The sequence below is a fragment of the Centropristis striata genome, chromosome 22 (assembly GCF_030273125.1).
Source record: "Centropristis striata isolate RG_2023a ecotype Rhode Island chromosome 22, C.striata_1.0, whole genome shotgun sequence".
NCBI classification, from domain to species: domain Eukaryota; kingdom Metazoa; phylum Chordata; class Actinopteri; order Perciformes; family Serranidae; genus Centropristis; species Centropristis striata.
The window spans coordinates 23,926,039-23,950,559 of record NC_081538.1 but is presented as its reverse complement, the minus strand read 5'-3'; the positions used below and the strand labels follow the sequence as shown (position 1 = coordinate 23,950,559).

Below are 24,521 nucleotides of genomic sequence, written 5' to 3'. Positions count from 1 at the left end.
GCTGGCTGACATCACAGCTCGTCTCTGAAGGACAGTCACTGATGTCAAAAGGTGACTTGTTCCGGAAACCCATTTTACGCCAAGACGAACACAAGTGCGTTAATGAGCCCGACTGTTCCGCTTTACTTAAGGTCACACAGTTACAATCAACATCATCTTCTGTTACCCAACAGCCAGCGAGGGCTTGAGTCATGATCTGCAGACTGTATGTCAAAATTCATCATCGCACCAGTGTGTCATATCAATATTAAAAACCCTTCTGTGGCCAGGTTTCCATCAAAATGTATTGCAAATTTTAACCGAAATAAGCCAAAGAAAATGCAAATGAATGCTTGTTTCCATCCACTACCATTAGCCATGTTAGGAGTAGGTGGTGCTAATTCTCCGTGACAGATGGAGGATGGGGGTGACAGAATTAAAAGAACTCCAGTTTAATCTTAAATGGTGAAAAACATGTAGAAAACGCAATGGAAGTAGGAGATTTTGCTTTTTCCGAGTTTGTGCAGCTTCACGAGTAAAATTCAAGCACTTTCAAGGTGCCTAAACCAAACATTTTCGGAATCTTGAAGCCTTGATCATCACATCTAAATATGCAGCAATCTATGTTGTTTACAAGCTATTTATATTAACTTTGAATGTGTGTTTTGATCATGATTATTTAATGCTAGTTAACTTCCAGAGCAGTGATCAACAGAGGACTTATCTAGCTCTATTTCCAGGAAGGAACAAACAAATGTGACAATGGGAATCCAACATGAAAAGACTTTTGGTTTACATGAATGATTGTGTAGATGAAACGACATACTATGTTGAAAATCCTCTCTTTTTCAAGGAGTATATTCAAAATCAAGTACATTCACAAACTTTTAACCCGTTATCAGGCAAAGAACCATATTTAGTAACTTGAGTCTTGAGACATCTATAACAGGTCTCCTCGCTCTCCGTGAGCTCATAGAACCACATGGATTTCTACATCACAGATAGTGACACTGTGGCATCTGACCAATCAGTAAATCATACAAGATTCAAGCTTTCCTTCATTGTCACTGTATTAAAAAAGTATGCAACTAAATTTACGTGTGCTTCTCATATGCCTCATATATTCTCCACATGCCATCACACTGTACAATAACAATAACAAATAATAGTCTGGTTCATTACATACTGTCGCTCTGCACTTTATGTGTTTTTTATGCACACCTTATTTGTTTCACAGCACCAATCTATCTATCTATCTATCTATCTATCTATCTATCTATCTATCTATCTATCTATCTATCTATCTATCTATCTATCTATCTATCTAAGGTGCTTTAAAAAAGACATTCAGACATTACGCATATGTAATAAGTAGTCTAAAAAGATAATAAATAGTTTAAAGGTAAAATATAAAGTGGGGATGGATGCAAATGATGTGTGATTGTCTATTTAGGGTTGCTGTGGGAAAGAGACTATAATAAATATAATAATAATAATGACTCAATTGACCTCGATTTGCAATATGAAAATGAAACATTTTGCAAAAAGTCTTGTAATATCCTCCAAGAACACTTCAGGGTTGACATTTTCAATTTCCAGGAGTGCCCTATAAAGGGTTAAACATAGTGTTTTCCAAACTTGTTCGACTTTGTATGAGCCCTGATTGATGTGAGGAACATTACACCAGGTCTGCATGGATAGACTTTTTTTCATGTACAAGGAACAAACTTCTTACATGCTTCATGGTCGATCCACCAACTGTACCACCTCAGCCAAGTGGAATAAAGCAAAGATTTTATTTCAAGATTTACTTGATTTTCGATGGTGAGGAAAGAGATCTGTTAAAGTTCTGCAGGTGAACAGCCAGAGAGGGGAGGGATTGTGATACTTCTACCAAAAGACTACTATAAGTCCAATAATTAGACTAATGGAATAGGTTAGATTCAATCTTTTTTTTTTTTTAAAGTTCCATTAACAACAGTGTTTCCATGCTAAAAGCACAGTCTCATTATTGTCTGTAGACACAGCCTCCGGATCAGACATCAGGAGTCTCCCTGATGTTTTCAACCTCAAACACAATCTTTCTGTGGTAATGTTACTGTGGTTAATCCCTGAGGCAAAATTTGCCAGAACATTGTGATTAAACGTTTTTACGGTGGCTGCGAAATAGCAGAGAATGTTTCCCCAGACAAAGACACGCCATTTGGTAGCAGCAGATGAAGCACATTAAGTTTGTTTGTAGCCTCAGAGAGCAATCATCTTAACTGATGAAAGAGTTTTACCAGTGAAACACCTTTGACATGCTGTAAAGCAAAAAAGAACCCATAGTTTGTTTGTACAGGCAGCAAAATACGACCCATATTTATGTTTTAGACTGTTATTAAAGTAATTGTGAATGACAGCGATGATAGAAGTCACACTTGGGTTGGGTGGGTCGAACAGACATTGAACTTTCACCCAAGAGAATGGGTTTCACTTCAGTATTTACTGTTTAAACTGTCTTTTATAACACCTTACCAGGAAGTAAACCTTTGCCCTAAACCTAAGTCACTAAAAAAGTGATTTTCTTGCCTAAATTCAACAAAACTGCAGCCTTTTTTCCTTCACCATAGGTACGTTTATGAAGCAGTCACGTCCTCATAACTACTTTACTTCCGGTATTTATGTTAATTTATTTAATATTTAAACTGTCTTTTATAACATCTTATCAGGAAGTAAACATTTGCCTTAAACCTAAATCACAAAAAAAGTGATTTTGTTGCCTAAATTCAACGAAACTGCAGCCTTTTTTCTGAAAGTCCTGTCATGTCCTGTCATGTCATGTCCTCGTAATTACTTTACTTCCGGTATTTATGTACATTTATTTAATCTTTATATTGTCTTTTATAACACCATACCAGGAATATTTTTCCCCTAAACTTAAATAAGTGACGCTAGACTCTTCTCCTCTGTAGTGCCCCGGTCATGGAACAAACTTCCAAACTCCATCCGATCTGCTAAGTCCTTATCAATCTTTAAGAAGAGACTGAAGACCCAACGCTTTACTTAACACCTTCACACTTAAATCTACACAGATGAAAACAATAAATAAATAAAATAAAACAAACTGTTGGCACTGACCGCTCGTGCAACCTAAAAGCACTTGCGCCTAATTGATTCAAAATTAACCCATGGCACTTACATTGTGTTGTTTCTTGAAATCACCTTTGCTTGTGTTGTTTTAACTCTCAAATGTACATTGCTTTGGATAAAAGTGTCTGCTAAATGACACTGTAGAATTGTAGAAGAGTTTTTCAGCCTAAATTTAACAAAACTGCAGCCTTATTTTTTACAACAGCAAACCATGAGTGAATTTGAAATCATGTGCGATATTTTTAGAATGATCCGATTCGTACCGCAAACAGCAAAACGCTCATATGGGTCAATGGGTGGATGTGTCCACTAGGGCTGGGCGATATATCGATATATTTTTAAATGTGATATGGAATTAGACCATATCACATATATCGATATAGTTCAAATTCTTACAAGGGTTTTTCATATTTAGTATTTTTGTAATGTTTGCTATTCTTTTCTCATATAAATATATTTATTTCAGAAAAAGATTGGCCTATTTTATTTTATAGGCTATTTTTATTTAAGATATTTTTTTTATTTAAATGTGCACTTTATGGAATTTTGACTTTTTTTAAAAAGGTACTCCTGTTGTTATACAGTATTTATGTTCACTTAAATAAACTTAAATAAACTGCTTGTGACATGTCATATTTGACTTTGACTGAACATTTGCTCTCACTTTGCGCAAAAAATATTGGGATATATATCGTATAGCGATATTCAGCCTAAATATATATGACTTTATGACTTTTGGTCCATATCGCCCAGCCCTAGTGTCCACCTAAATATGGTGTTTACATCCTGGATAAAACAGCCTTCAAAAATGAAACTGAACTTCTGTTAACCTGGTAATTCAAGTCACACATTGGTACAAGAATGTGTGTGTTTGGGTGAGTGTATCGCTGTCTACCTTGCTGTTGTGTTAGAGGAGAAGCTGGCAGAGCTTGAGGGTCTTCGGGGAAAATTGCAATTTGGCACCAAGGCAGCACAGCACATGTGGAGAAAAAAAAGAGAGTGCAACAAGTTCAGCAACAGGTACGAAACTAACAATCTATCAGATGTGAATACGACTCCGATTTACTCATTTGTAGCTTGAATGAAAGGAGAAAGCCACAGCTGCCTTCTAACAGAGGTTATGCTTAAGGAGGACAGTAATTATCTAATAAAGTCAAACAAGCTGATAATGATAAGACAGAGGACAGCTGAAGAGCAGGTGCAACATCAAATTAAAGAGCACATCCTTCAGAGTATTATCATAAATACTTCATCTGTCGGGGGCTGAGAGAATGTCCTCTACCACAACTGTTCTTGGAAACACACACACACACACACACACACACACACATGGACACACTTCCAGGGTGCCTCATCACAGCTGTGAGTGATCAATGTTTCATTAGTCCGTCACAGCTTGGGTGACAAGAGAAGGACACGCCGCTGTTGTCCCTTCCTTGTGTGTCAGACGATGGTAACCATGGAGATCTCAGCTCCGTCAACAGCGCACCTCCACCAGCATTGATTAAAAACCTGCAGCCAGTTCTTGGGCTTGGCTGTAATTGGAGGTCTTAGCAGTGTGCTGTAAGGATTTACAGAGGGAGGGGTCGGCGAGGGCGTGTAATTTCTGTTGAGCTGCGCATGAAAATGAAAATATTTATTCAAGACAACATTTGCTCAGAGGCAAATATCAAGTGTGTGATATAATACCACAGACAATAAAGAGAAAGTGTGATTAAATGCTATAAATAATGACATGATAATAACAGTCTATCACACCACTGTTGATTCAGGGGGTGAAAGAGGACAAGCGACGACTTATTTTCAGATGATGGTATCAAAGCTATTAGGAAATTGCATGGCATTAACCAGAGGGATCTCATTATCGGAACACAGTCCATTTTCGCTGTTGTTCGTTTTAATTAAAAGCCGTCCCACTTTGCCACTTCAAAAAGGGAATTTGAAAGTTGAATGAGCGTAACGTCGTAAAGTCTGCCACAGGCAATTCAGCTCACAACTATGAGAGGAGACAGAATAGAGGAAGCACTGATAAGATTAAATGCTTGACTCCCCGTGGGTCAGCGCATTGCTACCAATGAGGGAAAAATGAACCGAAATACATGCTGATAGAATAAAAGAAGGACAGTATCTGCCCTCTCTGTGCATGAGGCTAGGCGTGTCTAATACGATTTTCACCTAAATAGTCAAACAAATGCATCCACACCCAGTTGTTTGTTGTGCAAGCATAAAACTGTGATGCCTATTCTTCTGCTCAGTACTTCTGTGTAGCGTCAATGTGGTTGTCACATCCATCTGTGAGCACATATATGTTTAGGCTATGGTCTCTATAGAACTGTTGTCTGTTAAGCTGTTTTCACAACATCACTTGTCCCTCTAAAGAGTTTTTTCCCACCTCAGCTATGCAAAAAAAAAAGGGTTTGACAAAGGGAAACCCTTTAGAAGTGTGGGAAGCATTTCCAAATACAAGGTACAAAGTTGAGCTGAAGCCTTAACAGATTGGATCACTACTACAGGGTTCCTAGAGCTGAAGCAAGTTTAGTTATAGACTTTTTAAATGCCACTTGGAATTAAGTTTAAGACCAAAATAATAACCAAAATTCTGGTCATATCTGTAGCTGCTGACTCTGGTACTGCTATCGGAGATGGGAATGGAGGTGTGAAGGAGACGAGAACAGCGCTGGTAAATGTCTGTCGTTTGTAGGCTCTTTTAGGAGATTTCATGTTTCTCACTCTGGAAGTCTGCATGTGGCTTTCCACTGCCTTGAAGAACTTTTTGCATAAAATACACGCAGCCTTGCATGCATTGCCTTGTTTCAGTTTCAGCCATGCTGCAAAATAGCTAAATAGTTTGGTTTAATATTTTGGTTTAGTAATATTTGCACTTCCCCATGTAATACAGCGTAAAGTGACAGCTAGAAAACAGACAGTGGACCCTCAACAACAACGAAAGCAACAAGTGTTGTTCATTCTGCAATCTAGATCTACAGGACTTCGATGCAAGGCTGTTGTTTTTTTTAATGTTACTACTTATCTTGAGATTTTACTATGAAGAATCAGAAACAATTTATAAATTCCTGTTTTATATAGTTTTTTCCGAATTTTAAGGCTTTTGAAAGATTGATTTATGACATTTTCATATCAAAAAAGCCTTTTAAGACCTTTAAAGGATCCGCAGGAACCCTGTTATTAAGGCATAAGTTGTTACAAATGCAATACTGCCATTACATTTTACTATGAAAAATCAGAAACAATTTATAAATTCCTGTTTTATATTGTTTTTTCCGCATTTTAAGGCCTTTTAAAAGGCTTTTTTGATATGAAAATGTCATAAATCAATCTTTCAGACCTTTAAAGGATCCGCAGGAACCCTGTTATTAAGGCAAAAATTGTTACAAATGCAATACTGCCATTACATAAGAATATAAACATCTCTGAGCCTTGACAAAGAGAATGCTAAGTGGACACATTAAGCTGTTTCAGTAATCAGGTGCATGGATATTCTAGGCACATCCTTAGTTACATGAGTGTTCCAATCAAGCAGCCAACAGGATGAAAAAAATAAAAAAAAGCTTGAACACACATACGCAAATCACCAACTCTGGTTACAGCGCAGTCACAGCCTGGTGCTCTGAATAAGTAACGACACGGTGGCAGAAACATGAGCAAGTGGCACATCTTCCACTGCAGCTCAGCCATTCAGGCTGCCAGAGGGATGGAGCAGCGGCTGGAAGAAACATTATAGTAGCGCTGACCTCTCGTCCTGGCACAGGCCACTATGCAATTCTCAATCCCGAAAAGTCAATAAAGCTTTGGAGAACTAAAGCAGAAAAAAAATGTGTGTACTGTCGGAGCCAGTTTGTCCTGCTGGAACAAATAAGTCTTAGAGAGCAAACAATGAAAGCTATTTTCAAACAGCCTCTTAAGAGCAGAATATATGTATGTATGTATGTTTGTATGTGCAGCTACCTGTATGACCAGCGACTGTAGACAGGCTGAGATCCCCCATTCTTTATAGTGTCCATGGATGCAGCTGCAGGAATGCTAGTCCAGGGCTCTCCTATCTACAGTATCACAGATTCTTCATTCACACTGGAGCTCTGAGTTACCGTGCAGTCCTACCTAGCAGTAAGCCCTGCAGGCTCCAAGATCTCTGCTATTATGTCACTGACAAAGAATAGCTATGTCCCACCCAGGGGAGTGACAGCTACCAGCGCTGAGGCAGACTGAGGTCGGGAGGCTTGGAGCCGTTACCATGACTTCACACTTCAGGCAGCCCACAAGGATTCAACCAGGGGATAGGTATGAAAGTGACAGGCCTAAATACTTGGAACAAAGTCTGAATGAATGCCAGCAAAAGTTACATAAACAGGACTGACACGAGTGCAGAGGTAAGCAGTTTGAGTCTGTGTATAATTGATGTAAGGTTTCTTCTTTTTCGCAGTAGCTGGATATATATCTAAAGAAGATCGTGCTATCACCTAAGTTCCCTTATTCTACTGAGCGACTACTTTCCAGTAACTTTGTGAAAGACTCAGCAGCTCATTTCCTCTGACTCATAAGGGGGCACTGCATTTATCAAACCACAGATGCACATTCTGTCTGGCATCTCGGTTACATGCAATAGTGGGAATTTATTGAGCTTTAAATAGCTATTTTCAAAAGTAATGCCCAGTCACATTACTGGATTACTCTGTGTTAGGATATGAGTAACATATTCCTGTCCGTGTTCCTCATAATATGGAAAAACATGCTGTTTTTAAACTCAATAAACTGAAACCTATAGATTACCCTTTCTAAAAACAGACATGGTGTGGGTACCTTAATCTAGTTGCTAGGAAACCAGATCCTCCCATCGTTTTTTTTTTGTGTGTGTGTGTGTGTGTGTGTGTGTGTGTGTTTGTGTGTGTGTGTCTATTTGCAAGAGCGACAGAAAGACAGCTGAGAGAAATGAGGAGTGTGTTTGTTTGTCCTGAGAGACAGCAGTAAAATGGCATGTAAGTCAACTGATGATAAGCAGGGGAATCTTTCACCAGAGGGAGTAATTATTGAGCTCAAAACAAATGATAGAAATAAGCTACAAGAGTTGATAATAATACCATTTCCCTCGGGGACCCCAGGGGGCACGCTCTACTCATGACTCTCCTGAAATGATGCTTCACTTTGTTGGGGAAGCTTTGAAGAAATGTCCAATTAAGTGTTTGGCAATTTCAACCTCCTCACGGTGAAAGAAGCCACTTGGCGCTGATCGTAACATGCAGAAACACAGATTTAACATGAACAAATAGCAGAGACTCAACAAAGATAAAGGGAGTCCATTACAAATACCAGGGATGTTTTTCAGTGTCTCAGTGATTGAGCAACACGGTGCATTACTCCGGCCAGCTGGACCATATGTGTTTGGAATCTACTGGACTGTAATGCAACCACTGTCCTAGTTGATAATTATTTTTAATTGAGTCATTTATAATGCTGGTGTTACAATAATCAACTAAGATGAGTACTGAATTCATTTTCATAGAAATACATCTATTCCTCTTTTGGCACTAGAGTCATTTACACATTTGGCTGTTTAATAGGGGTGTAAATCACAAGTTGCATTTTGATATTATATAATATTGATTCTGTGAACAACAATGCAATATATTCTGATATGACAAAGTCTCTCACAATATGATTTTAATTCGATTCAGGGGCCTGCAGTCGATAGGAGATGATATCACATGCCCATAATTTCACACAATCAGTTCCATTTATATCAGTTCACAAAAAGCAACTCGAATATGATTTGACTTGTTTTTATAAAAAGAATAAATACAAATTGGAAATTTCTTGAAGATGATTACATGTATTGATATTTTCAATTTCCATCAATGATATTGGATCGTAATCATTGAATCAATATATCGATCCAGATCAATACGCCCCATTCCAGCTGTATTCAATTTTTCAACCATGCTGACAAACCGTGTAAACCAGAGGTTCTCAGTCTTCTCTTAGTGTAGGACCCATTACAAGACAGAGAATAAACCCTGAGCTAGGGTTGGGCCGATGGCTGACAGTCATTGACCACTGAGCCCAACATTGGGATTAAGACATGGTGCCTTTTATTACTTGTTAAAAGTGACAATTCAATCAACAGTGCACAGATTTATTTCGTAACTGCAACTGAGGGTGGGGTGTTACCACTAAGGCTGAGTCCTTCATACAGTGGATCCAGATTCAAATATGTTTGCTGCATGTCTTCCACTTCCATTCTTTCTGTCACTATCGAATAAAGCATGATTTTTTTTTTTTTAAATGCAACTAAAGGAGGACACTAAGGATGTTAGTTTTTCCCAAAATCAAGGTCGAGTTAATTGCTTGCTAACTCCTGTGGCAACAGAGAAGCTTATTTGTTATCTTTCTGACCTTGTTCAATGCTTAACTCTGCAATGCTGTTTGTGAACTGTCACTTTTCAGATGTGTCAGCCTTAAGACAGTCTCCAAAGGCTGTAACTGCTTCACTCTGAGGCCCTTGTCCTTGTGGAAAAATCTGCAGTGACACACTGCTACTAGGAATAATAGTAATGCTACCAGTAATTAATACCCTTGTGAGAGATTCATAGAGAGGCAACACGACGAAGAAAAATGCCACTTATTCAACCATCTGTGAAAGTAGACACAACAAGTATGGGTTGTTTGAGCCTACAGAGAACTGTGCATCACAGCATGTGTGCAGAGACAGAATGAGTCCATTGCCTCAAATTTCTAAACTGACACAGTCACAAAGCCAAGAGTTTTCCTTGTGTAAAACCCCAAGTGTTTGTTGGACATCTGGGGAAAAACATGAACAGCCGTGTAGCTATTAATTTTCCAAGTCATGAACCAACTGAAAACTATGAATATCAATCAGGTTATGGCTATATGTAGTGCAAAGACAATTTAACAAGAATATTCCACTACAGAAAGTAACACACTTGTTATAGTGTAAAAGGCTATTTTAAAAATCCTTCAATATCACAACAAACATAATCTAGCAATATGGTTCTATGCCTTGTGCGAGACATCCAGTCTACAAACTGGAAAAAAATTAAATCATCAGACTGGGACTGTTACAGGAAAGGGTGGGTGCTACTTTGATTTTTATCTCCATGCAAAATGAAAGCAGACCTCTGCTCCAGGGCTCAACACTGTGAACAGTAGCTTCTATCAACTGCAAGCACACACACAAGCACGCACGCACGCCAGCCAGACACACACACACACACACACACACACACACACACATACAAGATCCCTTTTCCGAACACCTGTTTGCATGAGGAGCAGAGTGAACATCAGAAGGAAGGTAGGAAGCACTATAGTGCATAATGTTGAGGTGAATTATGTGTATGTCATGTTACTTTCAAATGTAGAATAAATGTTGAGAAAAAAAATCCATGTTTAGCATTTATTGACTAACTTACTGCAAGCCCTGATTTACAACAAAGTAGGTAAATAAGTAACAGGTACCAGGTTGCCATTGGCAATTGTTTTGAGAAATTAGCAACCAATTTGTGACCTTTGATCCAAAGACTAGGAACTGCACACAGCAAAATCTGCACCTCTAAATACATGATATTAAAATATTGCTGTTACAGTCCGAACCAGAAGCAGACAACGCTACATTGCATTAGTGCTTTTGCCTGCATGCACACAGGCATCTGTTTGCATATTAGGTTGTCTGACTGCTGGGTGAAAAATTCAAATAATATGTCAACACCACAGACGAATGTGCAAATTGATTCAAATGACAAGTAGTTTCAGCAGACAAAGATCTGCACAGTATCTCAGTTACTCAAAATAAAGGATGTATAGTACTTTACAGGAATGCTTTGACACGGAATAGACAGAGGCTACAGAAAGGCATGCTCAAACATGACAGGGAGCATGTTTTTCTGTATCCCTCTCGCTTCACTGTATTCACATCTAAACCTAGTCACATTGTGGAGTGGCTGAGTGCTCTCCACCATCTGATGCACATCACTTGTAATTAAACACTGGATTTCTGCTCCTGTCATCCCACATTCCAAAACTCGACGGAAAAAGAGTATTTTTTCAAGGAGGTGGGGTGTGATTGTTTTTGCCTACATCGTACCGTCGGGAATTCCTCAGGAAATTGCTCGTCACAATACACAAATCGTCACAATGTTAAAATAATCGCCTATCGCCTACAATTTTGCTTAAATCATCTCCTCATGACGCAGGCCACCTGTGGTAAAATCTACACCTTATGTCTACATAAGAGTAACATGAGTGTGTCATAAACATGACATGGGATGTGTCATGAACATTAATGACACTCTGAAGTAATATTAATGTTCATGATACTTGTCATGTCATGTTTCTGACAGGCTTGTGTGACTCTTATGTAGACACCTTCAAAATAAAGTGTTACCATATCTTGCTTAAGTCACAAAGGCATGTGCAAAAAATTGCCTAAGTCATGTATTTCTCTTAAGTTACATATTTTACACATAGTGTTATTACTATTCCAATAGCCATCCTTTGTTACATCCTTTTTGAGTGAAATGATCAATAAATGTCACATGTTACACTTTTGGTGAAGTTTTTTGTGTTTCCTGCAAAAATGAGTTAGGCGATTATTTTAACAGTGTGACGAAACGCTAGTTTGTACCAAAAAGATTCTGTAGAGGTTGAAATAACACAAGGCTACAAGGCGCAGGCTACCTTAACATTTTTTACATTATTTGACGAGTATCTACACTATTACAAAATATATGCGTTGTTCATCAGCGAGAAAGCCCGGTTATTAACGCATGCTGGCCATTTCCAGTAGCGTTAATGTAGCTGAATGATTTATTATTTTTTCCCCCATTGTTCAGCTTTAACGTAAGGCATTTTTAGGCGATTCTGTGCCGTGACACTCCGCCCGTTAGCTCGCTCACAAAGCTTCACATCAAATGCGTATTAAATATCGTCAAAATAAATAAATTAGACACAGTCGTTTGTGTTTATCTGCCATCTGTGTAATGTAATGTTATAGCTAGCTTGTTATCATTAGAAGCTAGCGTTAGCTGCCTCAGCCCAGCCTCTACTGTATAAAAGTTGTGGGCGACAGTGAAGTTTTCTCCGGTAAAAGAAAACCGTAACGACACCGGTTAGCTTCTCGTTCATCAGCTGACCCAACAGAACATATACTAACACAACATACCTGCGATATTTTGTTTTATTTTACCTTATGCTGTAGTAACTCATGTTTATCCACGGTTGCTAAGGAAGATCCTCGTGCAGCTGGACACTTTTCTTGTGGACGCGGTTGAGGAGAACTCTGTTACTCGGTCCTTAGTTACCGAGCACACGAAGAACGGGCGTTCCTATTGGTCCGCCGATTACTTACGACGATGCTGATTGGCGGACATTGTGGCGAAGGGTGGAGAGTTGTCCACTGTAAGGAGCTGGCTTTTTTCTCATTGAAATATCGTCACCCTGTTAAATAAACGCCTAACAGATACAAAAAAATCTTTCCTGCCACATGCCATCACACTGTACAATAACAAATAATAACCTGGTTCATTACATACTGTCTATGCACTTTATGTGTTTTTATGCACACTGTTCATTGCACCTTATTTGTTTAATAGCACCAACATTTTTATACTGTATATTCATATTTATTCTGCACTGGAATTCTATTCTACTCCTTCTTTAGACACTTTATATATTATTGTATTTTTATTGTTTTTTTTTTATATATATTTTATTGCTTGAAGTATGCCTAGGTTGTTCTTTTTACTTAATTGTGTTGTTATTGTCTCTGTGTGTAATGCTGCTGCTACACTGTAATTTCCCAGCTTGGGATAAATAAAGTATATCTATCTATCTATCTATCTATCTAACTCATTTTTTCAAGTTTTGCAGGAAACACAAAAAACTTCACCAAAAGTGTGACATATCACATTTATTGATCATTTCACTCAAAAAGGATGTAACAAAGGACGGCTATTGGCATAGTAATAACACTGTGCGTAAAAGATGTAACTTTAGGCAATTTTTTGAACATGCCTTTGTGACTTAAGCAAGATATTAACACTTTATTTTGAAGGTGTCTACATAAGAGTCACACAAGCCTGTCAGAAATGACATGACAAGTATCATGAGCATTAATGTTACTTCAAAGTGTCATTAATGTTCATGACACATCCCATGTCATGTTTATGACACGCTCATGTCACTCTTATGTAGACACCTTAGAGTAAAGTGTTACCAATATTAGTGTCAACAATAAAACACTGATAAACTAAACTGATAACTAAACAATCTCCCTCTAGCTCTTCTTTGCTGGGTTCTTATCTGATGCCTGTGAATGTGGCAAATTGTCAAATTATCAATTGCTTGATAATGGGAATGGGAGATCAGTTAACAGTCCATATGGATATGGCTTTTCTTCCATATACATCTACCATTAAAATGTTGAAGCAGAAGAATGAAGGACTTTTGGTTCTTTGGTTGCAACATAATCTATAACAGCACAGTATGGACTCAATCCAAATAGATTCTCACTTGTTAAAAAAGCTTGTCATTTGGAAGTTGGTGTATTTATTGCAATTTGGAAATTTCTTTACGTATTTATTTGATTCTTACAATGATTATTACCATGGCATGAATAGATAGGCCTTCCGTCTAGCCTTTACCTACAAAATGTCACTCAAAGACACATGTACCATCCAGAAAGTGACTTTAAAATGACCACAAAGTAACATAAAAAGCCTGGACCAAAACCAACAAAGAGTTAGAAAACAGCTGCAGAGTCACACAAGAGACTCACTATAACCATGATATTTGCAAAAAAAAAAACCACAAGGAGAAGCAAAATGACCACAAAGACACACACAACAACAACAAATAGAGGTTAAACAGTTATAAAGTTTGTGTGTCTTGCACCTATGTAGGCAAGGTGGTGTTTTATTTGCATGTCTGTATCATATAACATCCTCGTCTCATCATTATGATCGATCTTCAATCAAAGTAAAGAGTCAAAATGCAGCAGCTCAATTCAATGAAATGAAAACAGTTAATAGAAAGAAATCTGGACACAAAAGTGGTCAGTGACTGTTGACATCATTGCCTTATTCTGTTCTTACCAAATATCTACATCAGCTGTTAATTAACACATCTGAATCAGAGAGATGGCCCCTCTCTTTTAACCGCAACATCTCACTCTTTCTCCTCCGCCATGTCACCTTCAGCCCATAATCCCTCTCTGGTGTGTCAGCCACTAAAATGTCAGGTGGCTGATTACATGGTGGTGTACATGGCTGAGCCTGGAGCAGGTGTAAATAGGAGGAGGAGGGACAACTATTTCCCTCTTGGATTACTTTTGGAGTGTCCACATCAGGTGGTGGACTGACACTGCTGGGGCTGAACACATTGGTGGCAGGTGTTGAAACACCACCTGCTGGAGTTCTGCATTTCTCTGTCACTTGAATTGGTGGAGTTTCAGGCTGGTCCACACATCTACTGGAGGTTGCAGCACCATCAGAAAATCTCTCCACATTACGTATTCTGATTGAGGTTGGCGGCCTTTTTGGTGTGTCCGAGTGCTGTGCGCTTGAAGCTGTCCTTTTGATTTGGCATGATCCCCGAGGTTGATTTCCCACATCAGACACAACAGTAGCCGCTGCAGATTTCTTTGAGCGTTTGCTCTTTGGTTGATGAGATTGGTCTCTTGACCTTGTCTGAAAGGATAATTGGGGGAATTTGCACACGCTGGTTTTTTTTCTGGACAGCTGACTGCAACTGTCAAGGATGCTTGTGACAGATTGGCATTTTCTCCTCCCTCGTCTCACTGGAGCTGCAGCTTCAACTGAGCAGTCAAATTGCGGACTTACCTACAAGAATACAGTAAAAAAAAAAACACACAAAAAAAAAACAATTAGCATTTGACCTAAGTTTTATACAACTAACACTGAGTGATTATTGTTCGATTAATCGAATAATTGTTGCAGCTCTAAAAAATATATCAATATATTTTTTATATTTTTATATATATATAAATATAAATATATTTATATATATATATATATATATATATATATATATATATATATATATATATATATATTATATATATAAATATATCAATATATTTTTTATATCGATATATCGCCCAGCCCTATGTTGCACCCCAAAAAGCATTCAAAATAAATGTATAACTTACCCAAGAATTAAGAGCTGAACTGTCCTGTGTTTGTGACTCTGAGAAAAAGTCTTTGGGGTTGAGTGCTGCTCGGACTTCAGGCACATTTTGGAGTCTGGCTCCACACACAGGCCGCTCCACGAACAACAGGGCAGGCTTATCTGTGTTTCTGGCTTTACGGGGCATTAACGTGAATAGATATCATTCCTGAAAACCTGGTGAAAAGAAAACATCACGGAATCAGTGTAACTGTCAGGTTCAAATAACAAACTCATACTGCTCCTAGTGTAATTATCACATTGTTTACATTGTTAACAGCCCGCTGTATACCTTTGAACACTTAAATCCGAAGCTACTAGCCTATTATACTTACCTAAATGTAATACTTCGCGTAAGACACAGCCATCGTTACAAACTATTACTAATACGTATAAAAGCTTAGTTGTTCAATTATCGCTGTCTACTATGAACTTATTTTGTTGTCCGTCTTCTTCTTACTTATTATTTCCCGGTTTCCACCCATGCCGTCTCTGATTGGTCACATCTTTGGCTCTTGCTATTGGTGCACGTTTGTACCACGTGGCCACGTCACGGAAGTGACAGCCACAGCGCCAAAATTCAAAAACGTTTCAGAATCGACCAGACAGCATGTAAATAACACTAAATGGAGGAATATAATACATATCATGGATACTTTGATTTAACTTCGATTATGAACCAAGTGTTTCTACTACAAGCAGGAGTTCGGTCGAGTGGAATTGCCTGAACCATCACAATAATATGAAGGTTTGGCTTTGTCTGGCTTTGCTGTGTTACAATAGCGTAGTTAGCATGCTAGCTGTTAACCTCCCTTATGTCTGGCCACCAAGCTAACTTAGCTTAGCTTCCAACCACATAGAGCTGACGTTAATGTTCGCTGAGAGAAAGTTGCTGACATTTCATTCAGATTTAATGCGTCAAAAAAGACCATTCCTCGCCGAAATGTCCCTCCGAATAAATTAAGTTTTCTTCGTAGTCCCGTACATGCAATTCAGAATGTCAATATGCAATATTAACAAATATGCCATTGTGATGTTTTCATATTTTTTTTACTCTTATGGAACATTATGTGACATGTTTTTATCGTTGATTAAAATCAAGTCTTTAATTCGGCATGATTCACACAAATCATGCACCGCTTTTTTCAATAAAATGTTAAGAAATCATTAATGTACTACTAGTTCTAGCAGCTATGTTAGATAACATAAGGAGCAGTGTGAATCGCCTGTATAATTCGTCATTCTTTTTAGATGGAGCGTTGTCAGGCAGTTTATCTATCAGCCGAATTTTTCCCGACAGTTTTTTAATTCTATTTCAATAAATCAGTTAAGTTAATCCATAAAACGTTAAACGTTGGATCTCTGCCAGGGAATAAGCGGTAAACGTTACATTAACTGCAAACATGTAACGACTGTTGTTCTGGAAGGCATTAGTCGCCTGGAAACAAAACTAACTGGTCTGTTTTTTTTGCTGCTAAACTGATTAATTGCAGGGATAAAAACGGATACAGGGACATTGTGGAGCTGAGTTTCATATTGAGTTTCATTGTTCACATAGTCCGTCCCACCAGTGTCTTCTAGCTCTGACTGGTGTTTGATATTAATTGATTTCTTCGTGTCAATCTGTATTGATCAACGTACGGAGGAGCGGTTTGAATCCAGCCTGGTTTAACTGTTGACAAGCTAGCCGGTAACTTTGCATTGACATTTGCATTTTTAAAACTCATCTTAAAACCTATTTTTATTCCTTGGCTTTCAACCACGAATGAGACTCTGCTCTTGTTTTTAGTGTTATATGGTTTTCTTTGATTTATTGTTTTGGTTTTTTTAAAGCAATGACACTATTTATTTTAGTGTTTATTCCTGTTTAATTCATTGTTCTTGTTCTGTTTATGTACAGCACTTTGTTGCGGCTGTGGTTGTTTTACAAATAAAGTTGAGTTGAGTTGACATCCTACCTTCTTACAAGTAAACGTTATACATGACAGGTATTTGTACTTAGCAGTGTGTTGTGATTGCAGTGATACAATCTGGATATTTTCTCCCAGTGTTTAGGAGGTTTATAACCTATCCAAATGTGTCATTTTTGTACAGAAAACCAGTGAACGCCAAGGAGTACGTTCAATGATTTGATGACCATGAGACGGAGCCCAAGGAGACCCCTGATCCTCAGAAGAAGAAAGTTGCCTTTTCAGCAAAATGACCCCCCAGCAGCTGAATCGCCAAGCCAAGCCGATGCGTCGGGCATCAAAGAACCTTCGAAACCAGCTTCCAGTCAGAGCTTCCCCGATGGGATCCGCATTATGGATCACCCTTCCATGTCCGACACACAGGTGGTTGTCATCCCCAAAACAGCAGACCTTCAAAGTGTCATCGGGGCCCTCACCGCCAAAGGCAAAGAGTGTGGAGCCCAGGGGCCGAACAAGTTCATCCTTCTGAGTGAGAACAGCAGCCGTGACACTGGATCTGCTGCAAAGGAGGAAGAAGTCTCGACAGATGGAGAACCAGTGAAAGCAGAGACGACGCAGCACGGCTCCCCAGATGCTAAACCTCTCACTGCTATCAAAGCATGTATGGAAATGAGATGTTTTTTTCTAAGATATTATAAATATAATTGTGGAGTTTTCATTTTATCCCCCTAAAATATATATATTTTTTCTTAGTGAATAAGGAACTGGAGTGTGGTCCTTTAGATGACAGCCTCACCAATATTCAGTGGCTGGGCAGGATGAACACATGTGCCTTCGAAGCAGATCCTGCCAAGCAGATGGCCAACAAGGAGAACCAGAACCCACAGACTTTTCAGGTCAGCTGCTCTTCCTTGTCACCTCAGTGTGTTTCTACTGTCAGTGTGAAGACATATGCATGTGTGGAGGGGACACTGATCTCAGGCATGTCTCAACATGTCCCCAAACCACCAGCCCTTAACTAGCCTGTCTCACTAAAGTGTCACCTCATTGTGATTTAGTAGTATTTGGGATTGCAGAAACCTGCAGTGCTGCTAGATTTGAAATGATTTTATGACCATGAGGTTAAATTGAAAGTTTTTATTTTCTGGTTTCAGTTTGTTTTAGTAATTGCTGATGTAGACATTTTCACACATTCAACAACAGAAAATAAAGTAGTAGTAGCTCATTTAAGAAAGTTTAACATCATCAAGCTGCAAGATTACAGAAGTAACATGCTAACATATTAAGAAATAATGAGCCGGGCTACTCATTGACTTTGGAAACACCATGCATTTATTGAAAACAAAGCAAATAGGTATAATTCCACTGAAAAATAAGTTCATTAATTCAATAATCAATTTAAATAAGTAATACAAAAATAATAAATTGGACCAAAATAAAAGAGATCACATATATTGTAGTGCACTGCTACAACCTAAAGAAAACTCCTGAACATATATTCTGCATTTTGCTAAGCTGTATTCAACATATTCCAGTCAGGAACTCAGCCAAAATGGGCAGAAGCAAAAAATCAGGAGCGTCATTGTGATCTGCAAAATCTTGCTTCTGGAATTGTTGAAAGCCAGAATTGTTTGCCCAGCCCTAATAATAAAGCTATTGTTATAGCTGAAGTTGCAAGTTATTTCATAATTGGATGAAATTAGATGTTTCCATGCATATAGATGTAATCACTACCTCTGTATTTTCTGTATAGTATTATCATGTTTAAACTAATCAAGTTAATCAAAGATAATTTCTCTTCCGTTTATTACATGTACCCTGTATTCAAGCCTTTTTTCTTGTTTTTTTCTTCTCTTTTTTCTTTTCTTTTTTTGTTTTTACAACAGGCCCAAACTGCACAAATCGACACAGAGGCTGTTCAGCAACCCATGTCAGAGAGGCCACCGTACTCCTACATGGCCATGATCCAGTTTGCGATCAATAGTCGGAAGAGTAGGAGGATGACGCTGAAAGAGATTTACATGTGGATCGAAGACCACTTCCCATACTTCAAAGAGGTGGCCAAACCAGGATGGAAGGTAAAACAACAGATAAATATATATACACTAGCACTGGGGTCACCCAGAAAATGTCTGTGTTGTTTTCCATTAAAAAAAACTGTTTTATTCATGAAATGAGTTACAGAAGGAATCGAAAATATAGTAAAGACATTGACATGGGTAGAAATAATCATTTTAACCTGTACAGATCTCCAACTTTACCTCTAGATACTGAACCAGCCTGAGGAAAGATCATTTTATTGCTTCTCAAATCAGCACAAAACAGTTTTCAGCTGTGCTAACATAATGCTCAGGTGTTTTAATGATCAGTGAGCCTTTCAACACTATAAACGTGGATTAACACAATGTGCCACTGGAACACAGGACAATAGATATTTCATAAGACAATCAGTCGTTTCCAGCTTTAATAGTCATTAACTACATTAATGTGGTAAAGTTTTAAAAAAATGTGTCTTTCTTTGAAAAATATGGACATTTCTAAGTGACCCCAAAATTTTGAGTGGTAATGTATATGGAGTGCCACAAAGCTCAATTCTGGGTCTACTATTTTTCTGTTTTCATATAGCAGTAAACACAAAAATAACTTTTACCGTTATGCAGAAAACACCCAATTTTATTCAGCGGTTTCTCCTGATGTTATTAGCATATTTTAGTATATATCAAAACTTACTTTCTAATCAATAATTCAACGTAAAGAGCAACAGAAACAAAGTATTCTATAGCTTTAATAGTCATTTACCACATTAACAATGTCTACACTGTATGTCTGTTATTTTAATTTTTAGAAATGTTGCTTTTCTTTTTCAAAAATAAGGACATTGCTAAGTAACCCCAAACTTTTGAGCGGTTGTGTAATTCATGGGCACATATCTCATCTGCTGAAACACTCCTTTTTTTTTTTTTTGCTTGTTTATAATTACAGAATTCCATCCGCCATAACCTCTCTCTGCACGACATGTTCATCCGGGAGACGTCACCAGATGGTAAAGTTTCTTTCTGGACGATCCGGCCCGAGGCCAACCGATGCCTCACTCTGGATCAGGTGTACAAGGTGAACACAATGGTATCTCTGTCACCAATTTAACACTGAAACTGACTTGATTTTTTGTGTTATTGTTCATTTGTCTTCCATGGTGTCAGGAGATTACTAAGATTTTTGTTGTCCAAGATTCATGGTTTTCTTCCTCTTATTCCACATCTTTTTCTCCAGCCTGGTTGTGACCCAGCGACCACTCCCGTTCCTGTGCCGATGCTTTTATTACGCCAGCAAGTAAGATTGTTTTATCGTTTGTAATCCTCTAGGAACAGTCTTCATCTCTTCAGTCAGGCAGAAGGAAGCAGAAAAGGGACAGGGAGTTTCTCTTTTGTCACCAGACCCTTTGACCCAAAGAGTGAAGCTGCAGATGGAGGTCTAAGGTCTAGGGAAAACTTTTTGTTGCAGGAGGAGATGATGTGAGCAGCAGGGAGGCTGAAGTCCCACTGAAAGACTAGTCTGCCTTGTCCAACAAGGAATGTGTACACTCAGATTTGTATCCACAATCCCTCTATAAAGTGACAGTAAAGGACAGTAAAGACAGTAATAAGATGTTTAACTTTGACTTTTGTCTGTTCAAGCTTGCCAAAAACTGAAGTGCAGTCAGGAATGAGAGAGCACAGTAAGGCACTGAGGCTGATCTTTTACCTGCATAAAGTGATCTTATGCTGTTTAATTTTTCACAGCAACAAAAGAGGATGCTTCCTGATGCAAGAAAGACTCCAACTAGTTCTGGTGAGTTCAGGAGCACTTTGAGTTAAATGGGGAAAGGGGAAACAGCAGTTCAAAGTTTGCAAAAAATTTAAGTAAATGTTGTTTTTTTAGTTTGAAAATTGTTGATAAGTTGTTCTTTTCTGCGTTCAGAGAGAAGGATGAAGCCTCTTCTCCCTCGAACCGACTCCTACCTGGTCCCCATCCAGCTCCCCGTCGCCTCCTCGGTCTACCTGCCGTCCTCAGCGGCCCAGTTCCCCCCGTCTGGCACGCAGCAGAAACTGAACACTTCACGGGGAGCCAAGAGAGTCCGGATAGCTCCTAAGGTACAGTCTCAAACATGCAATACAGATTTAAAGCCAAATCTACATTTTAGATTTTTTTTCTGTTTCAAAATTCATATGGGCAGTGTTGTCCAAGTTCACACTTTATACAGGGGTTGTACATAGTTTATAAAATGCTTACTAACAATCCTGTTACCATATTTGGGAATGGAATTCAGTAAACATTATTTTTCACAATTGTATTTATAGTGTACATTTACGTAAATGTGATAAATGATCTTAGGTTTAGGTCAGGCTGTCTCAAAGTTCAGTATACACAGATTAAAATGGACTAGTTCGTGTTCATAGTTTAACTAAGTTCAGAGTCTCAAACCATGAATAATTTTTTCCCCGTGTATTTCTTCCATCTTTTTAGTGCTTCAATTCGATGTGTTGTTTCATATTTGTTGCCGATGTGGACATGAGGACATTACCTCAACCAAATCTAACCTAGAGGGGAGCCCCACATTAAAGTTCAACTTGTTGCAATTAGTTGCAAACTGATACTTTCAGTTCTATGTTGACCAACAGGAGCGCATTCATGCACAACATTGCATATGGGATCAGCTGTGCACGATATAATTTTGGACAAGTTTGGCCAGAGTTTTCAATGCCACTCGACAGGATATCGTGTTGGGAAGTCGTCGATGCTGCAAAGTTCGGCTATTTTTTGATGTTTCATGGTGATTTTCAAAGCGGTCATGTGACCTCTGACATCATGCTATCTTAATGAAAATAGGCTCTCTGGGTTCCCACAAGTCTCCTCTTTACATTCATGGCTGCCACCCAAAACAGAACTGAGAATTTTCTTTCATTTGACAAAACAATTCTTGATTGAATTTAATTTTGTGGACACAAAATGCAGTTGAACAGTTAAATCGTAATATATTGTATCGCAGTACACACCGCAAAATGATTAAAACCGCAATATTATCGTATCATGACTCAAGTATCGCGATAAAATCGTATCATGGGGCCTCTGCTGATTCACGCCTCTAGTAAATGGGTAACTTTGTGATGGGTTATGTGTCTGATGGAAGCGGTTACTGCTGCTGAATTGTAAAGTTCCTGCTTGTATGTCCGACAGGTGACACAAAGTGACGCCCCAGCTGTGGTAATGTACCCTCAGAAGAGCAAAGACATCAAGGTGGAGGTGAAGGAGGAGCAAATATGCGTTCCAATTAAACCCGAGACCCCTAAAGCTCCTCCGAGGAGACAAGCCAGCAGCTCTCGCCGCAAACAGCGCCTGGTCCACTCCGTGCACGAGGAGCCCGTCCTCCTCTGCCCCGACAACACTTTCTTCGACTCCGGCGTGGTCTCCGACGCCTCAACGTTCCAGGAGGTGCGAGACACGGAGCTGGACGAGCACCAGCAGGAGCAGCACAGCCCCAGCCGGGACTTCTCCTTCAAGACTCCCATAAAAAGCAGCAGCAGCCACGTGACCTCCTCCACGCCCAGCAAGCCTCCTTCTCACGTGGCGCCCGAGCCGTGGAAGGTGACCCCGGTGGGTAAAGGGGGCCAGGACGTTCTGGGTTTCAGCCCAATCCGCACGCCGGGCGGCCCCGCGGTCACGCCGCGCCACGACTACAACACCTTCAGCTTCAACAGCACTCCCTTCAAAGACTGGCTCAGCTCCCCCAGGGAGCTGCTCACGGCCGCTCCCCCCAGGGCCGCCGGCCCGACGGACTCTCCCGGCGGCGGCCTACGGAGCGGCTGCTCCAGAGAGCTGCTCCAGGCGGGAGGCGCCGCAACGCCGGCCAACCGATCCATCACGGAGGGCCTCGTGCTGGACACGCTGAACGACAGCCTGAGCAAGATACTAGTGGACATTAGCTTCTCGGGTCTGGACGACGAGGACCTGGGCATGGCCAATATCAGCTGGTCCGAGTTCTTCCCGCAGTTTAAGTAGCACGAGGGCCAAAAAACGTGACATTTTCCAAAACACTAGAGGAGAAAATGGGAATAAGTAAAAGGAAAATGCAATGACAGGGACACTTTAATTTAGGTCAAATTTGCAAGCTGCTCACTTGTGGTCCCTCACATAAGATCTTCCTCTCCAGCTTTTTTTTATTGGTTCCATCACTCATCAACTGCTTTGTCTTTTTTTGTCTTATTTCTATCTGTTAAAACTATTCACTGGTATTTTTTTCCTTGATCATTTATCCATATGTGTCTGTAGTCCTACAGAGAAATTTGTCTGTATGTATGTACATATACACTTATGTATGTTGATTTGCACATTTTAATATATAATTTAGCTTTTTGCATATGTAAATGAAAAGACAATATATTGCCTGATAAGCAAGAGATGCTTCTGCGCCGTTTCGGTTCAGACCGCCTCCTGGAATTGACTCTTAGATTGTGAGATTGTTAGCAATAAACAATGGGGAAAAAAAGTAATAACGAGTAGCACTAACAGCAATAGGATTGTCTCTGTACATTAATCGTAGAACTGTCTTCGCCACTTGATCGTTCCTCAGCACGCCATCAGTAGACTCCTGCAGAGAGGGACGTTTTAAATGCAGTCAACACCGTATTTTAAGGTCGTCTTTGGGAGCATAAACTGAATATTTTGTATCTATCTAGCACAGATTTATAGTTTTCAGTAAAAGATGCAAATGTATTCTCTGTAAGCACAAAAAGTGTTTGATTCCAGTTTTTGTAGCACCATATTCAGAGGGCCGAATGGGAGATATTCCTATTTTTGAGAATGCCACAGAATAATGTATGGCTTTAATAATTCCTTCAGGTTTCTTAGCATGTGTGTTTATATGGGAAATGTTTTTGCATTGCAGTGTGTTGCGCTGAATGGCATGAAAGAGTGAAATGTTGTGGTTTCTAGCAAACAGTTTTCAAAGCATGCGCCTTGTTCTGTTTTCTGGAGTTGGTGTTTCTATAACTGTACAACAAATGTGCTGTTGTTGGTGCCTCAGACAGAAGGAAGGACTTTGATTCATTCAGGTTTTATGGATCACAAGTATGCTTTTATTTGCCTTTGCTCTGCTCCAAAAATCGAAATTTTACATTAATTACAACACAGTAATGTAGGAAAATATGTACGTTGTATCGTATCTGAAAAACTACATGAGGTTACCTATTTTTATTCATATTTCAATAAAAGTTAAAAACATTTCTAGATTGTCTGTGATGATGTTCA

General features: G+C 39.1%; 3 protein-coding genes across 6 annotated transcripts in view; 1 reads left to right on the top strand and 2 right to left on the bottom strand.

The window, feature by feature from the left end:
* Positions 1-7,413, bottom strand: part of tulp3 (TUB like protein 3) — a 30,987-nt gene extending 23,574 nt beyond the window's left edge. The window contains exons 1-2 of the mRNA XM_059326267.1: positions 7,078-7,413; positions 4,007-4,048 (exon numbers count right to left, since the gene is read on the bottom strand). Of these exons, the coding sequence (XP_059182250.1) occupies positions 4,007-4,048; positions 7,078-7,133 (98 nt within the window). The 5' untranslated portion in view covers positions 7,134-7,413. The remainder of the gene's footprint in view (positions 1-4,006; positions 4,049-7,077) is intronic.
* Positions 7,414-13,672: 6,259 nt separating this feature from the next.
* Positions 13,673-15,801, bottom strand: rhno1 (RAD9-HUS1-RAD1 interacting nuclear orphan 1). The gene is made up of 3 exons (XM_059326071.1): positions 15,663-15,801; positions 15,311-15,504; positions 13,673-14,981 (listed from the first exon to the last, which is right to left on the bottom strand). The coding sequence occupies exons 2-3, from the start codon at positions 15,473-15,475 to the stop codon at positions 14,247-14,249; spliced, it is 900 nt and encodes a 299-aa protein (XP_059182054.1). The 5' UTR covers positions 15,476-15,504; positions 15,663-15,801; the 3' UTR covers positions 13,673-14,246.
* Positions 15,802-15,920: 119 nt separating this feature from the next.
* On the top strand, positions 15,921-24,497 carry foxm1 (forkhead box M1). Of its 4 annotated transcripts, XM_059326248.1 has the most exons (10): positions 16,557-17,017; positions 17,228-17,262; positions 17,422-17,898; positions 17,991-18,133; positions 19,124-19,315; positions 20,220-20,348; positions 20,508-20,567; positions 21,017-21,065; positions 21,195-21,367; positions 22,452-24,497. In XM_059326248.1, exons 3-10 carry the CDS (start codon positions 17,460-17,462, stop codon positions 23,271-23,273), a joined length of 2,007 nt encoding a protein of 668 aa, XP_059182231.1. In that variant the 5' UTR covers positions 16,557-17,017; positions 17,228-17,262; positions 17,422-17,459; the 3' UTR covers positions 23,274-24,497. The 4 variants fall into 4 exon arrangements, with proteins under 4 accessions (XP_059182230.1, XP_059182231.1, XP_059182229.1 ...); XM_059326247.1 differs by lacking the exons at positions 16,557-17,017; positions 17,228-17,262 and adding an exon at positions 15,921-16,075; XM_059326246.1 differs by lacking the exon at positions 17,228-17,262 and having other exon boundaries at positions 16,558-17,017.
* The last annotated feature ends 24 nt before the right edge of the window (positions 24,498-24,521 follow it).

Bases quoted from the DNA above. Each gene is read 5' to 3' on its own strand.
- rhno1 (XM_059326071.1), bottom strand. From the start codon at position 15,475: ATGCCCCGTAAAGCCAGAAACACAGATAAGCCTGCCCTGTTGTTCGTG. The intron at 14,982-15,310 runs GTAAGTTATACA...GTATTCTTGTAG, and splicing joins GTTCAGCTCTTAATTCTTGG to GTAAGTCCGCAATTTGACTG.
- foxm1 (XM_059326247.1), top strand. From the start codon at position 17,460: ATGACCATGAGACGGAGCCCAAGGAGACCCCTGATCCTCAGAAGAAGA. The intron at 18,134-19,123 runs GTCAGCTGCTCT...TTTTTACAACAG, and splicing joins AGAACCCACAGACTTTTCAG to GCCCAAACTGCACAAATCGA. The intron at 20,349-20,507 runs GTGAACACAATG...CTTTTTCTCCAG, and splicing joins CTCTGGATCAGGTGTACAAG to CCTGGTTGTGACCCAGCGAC.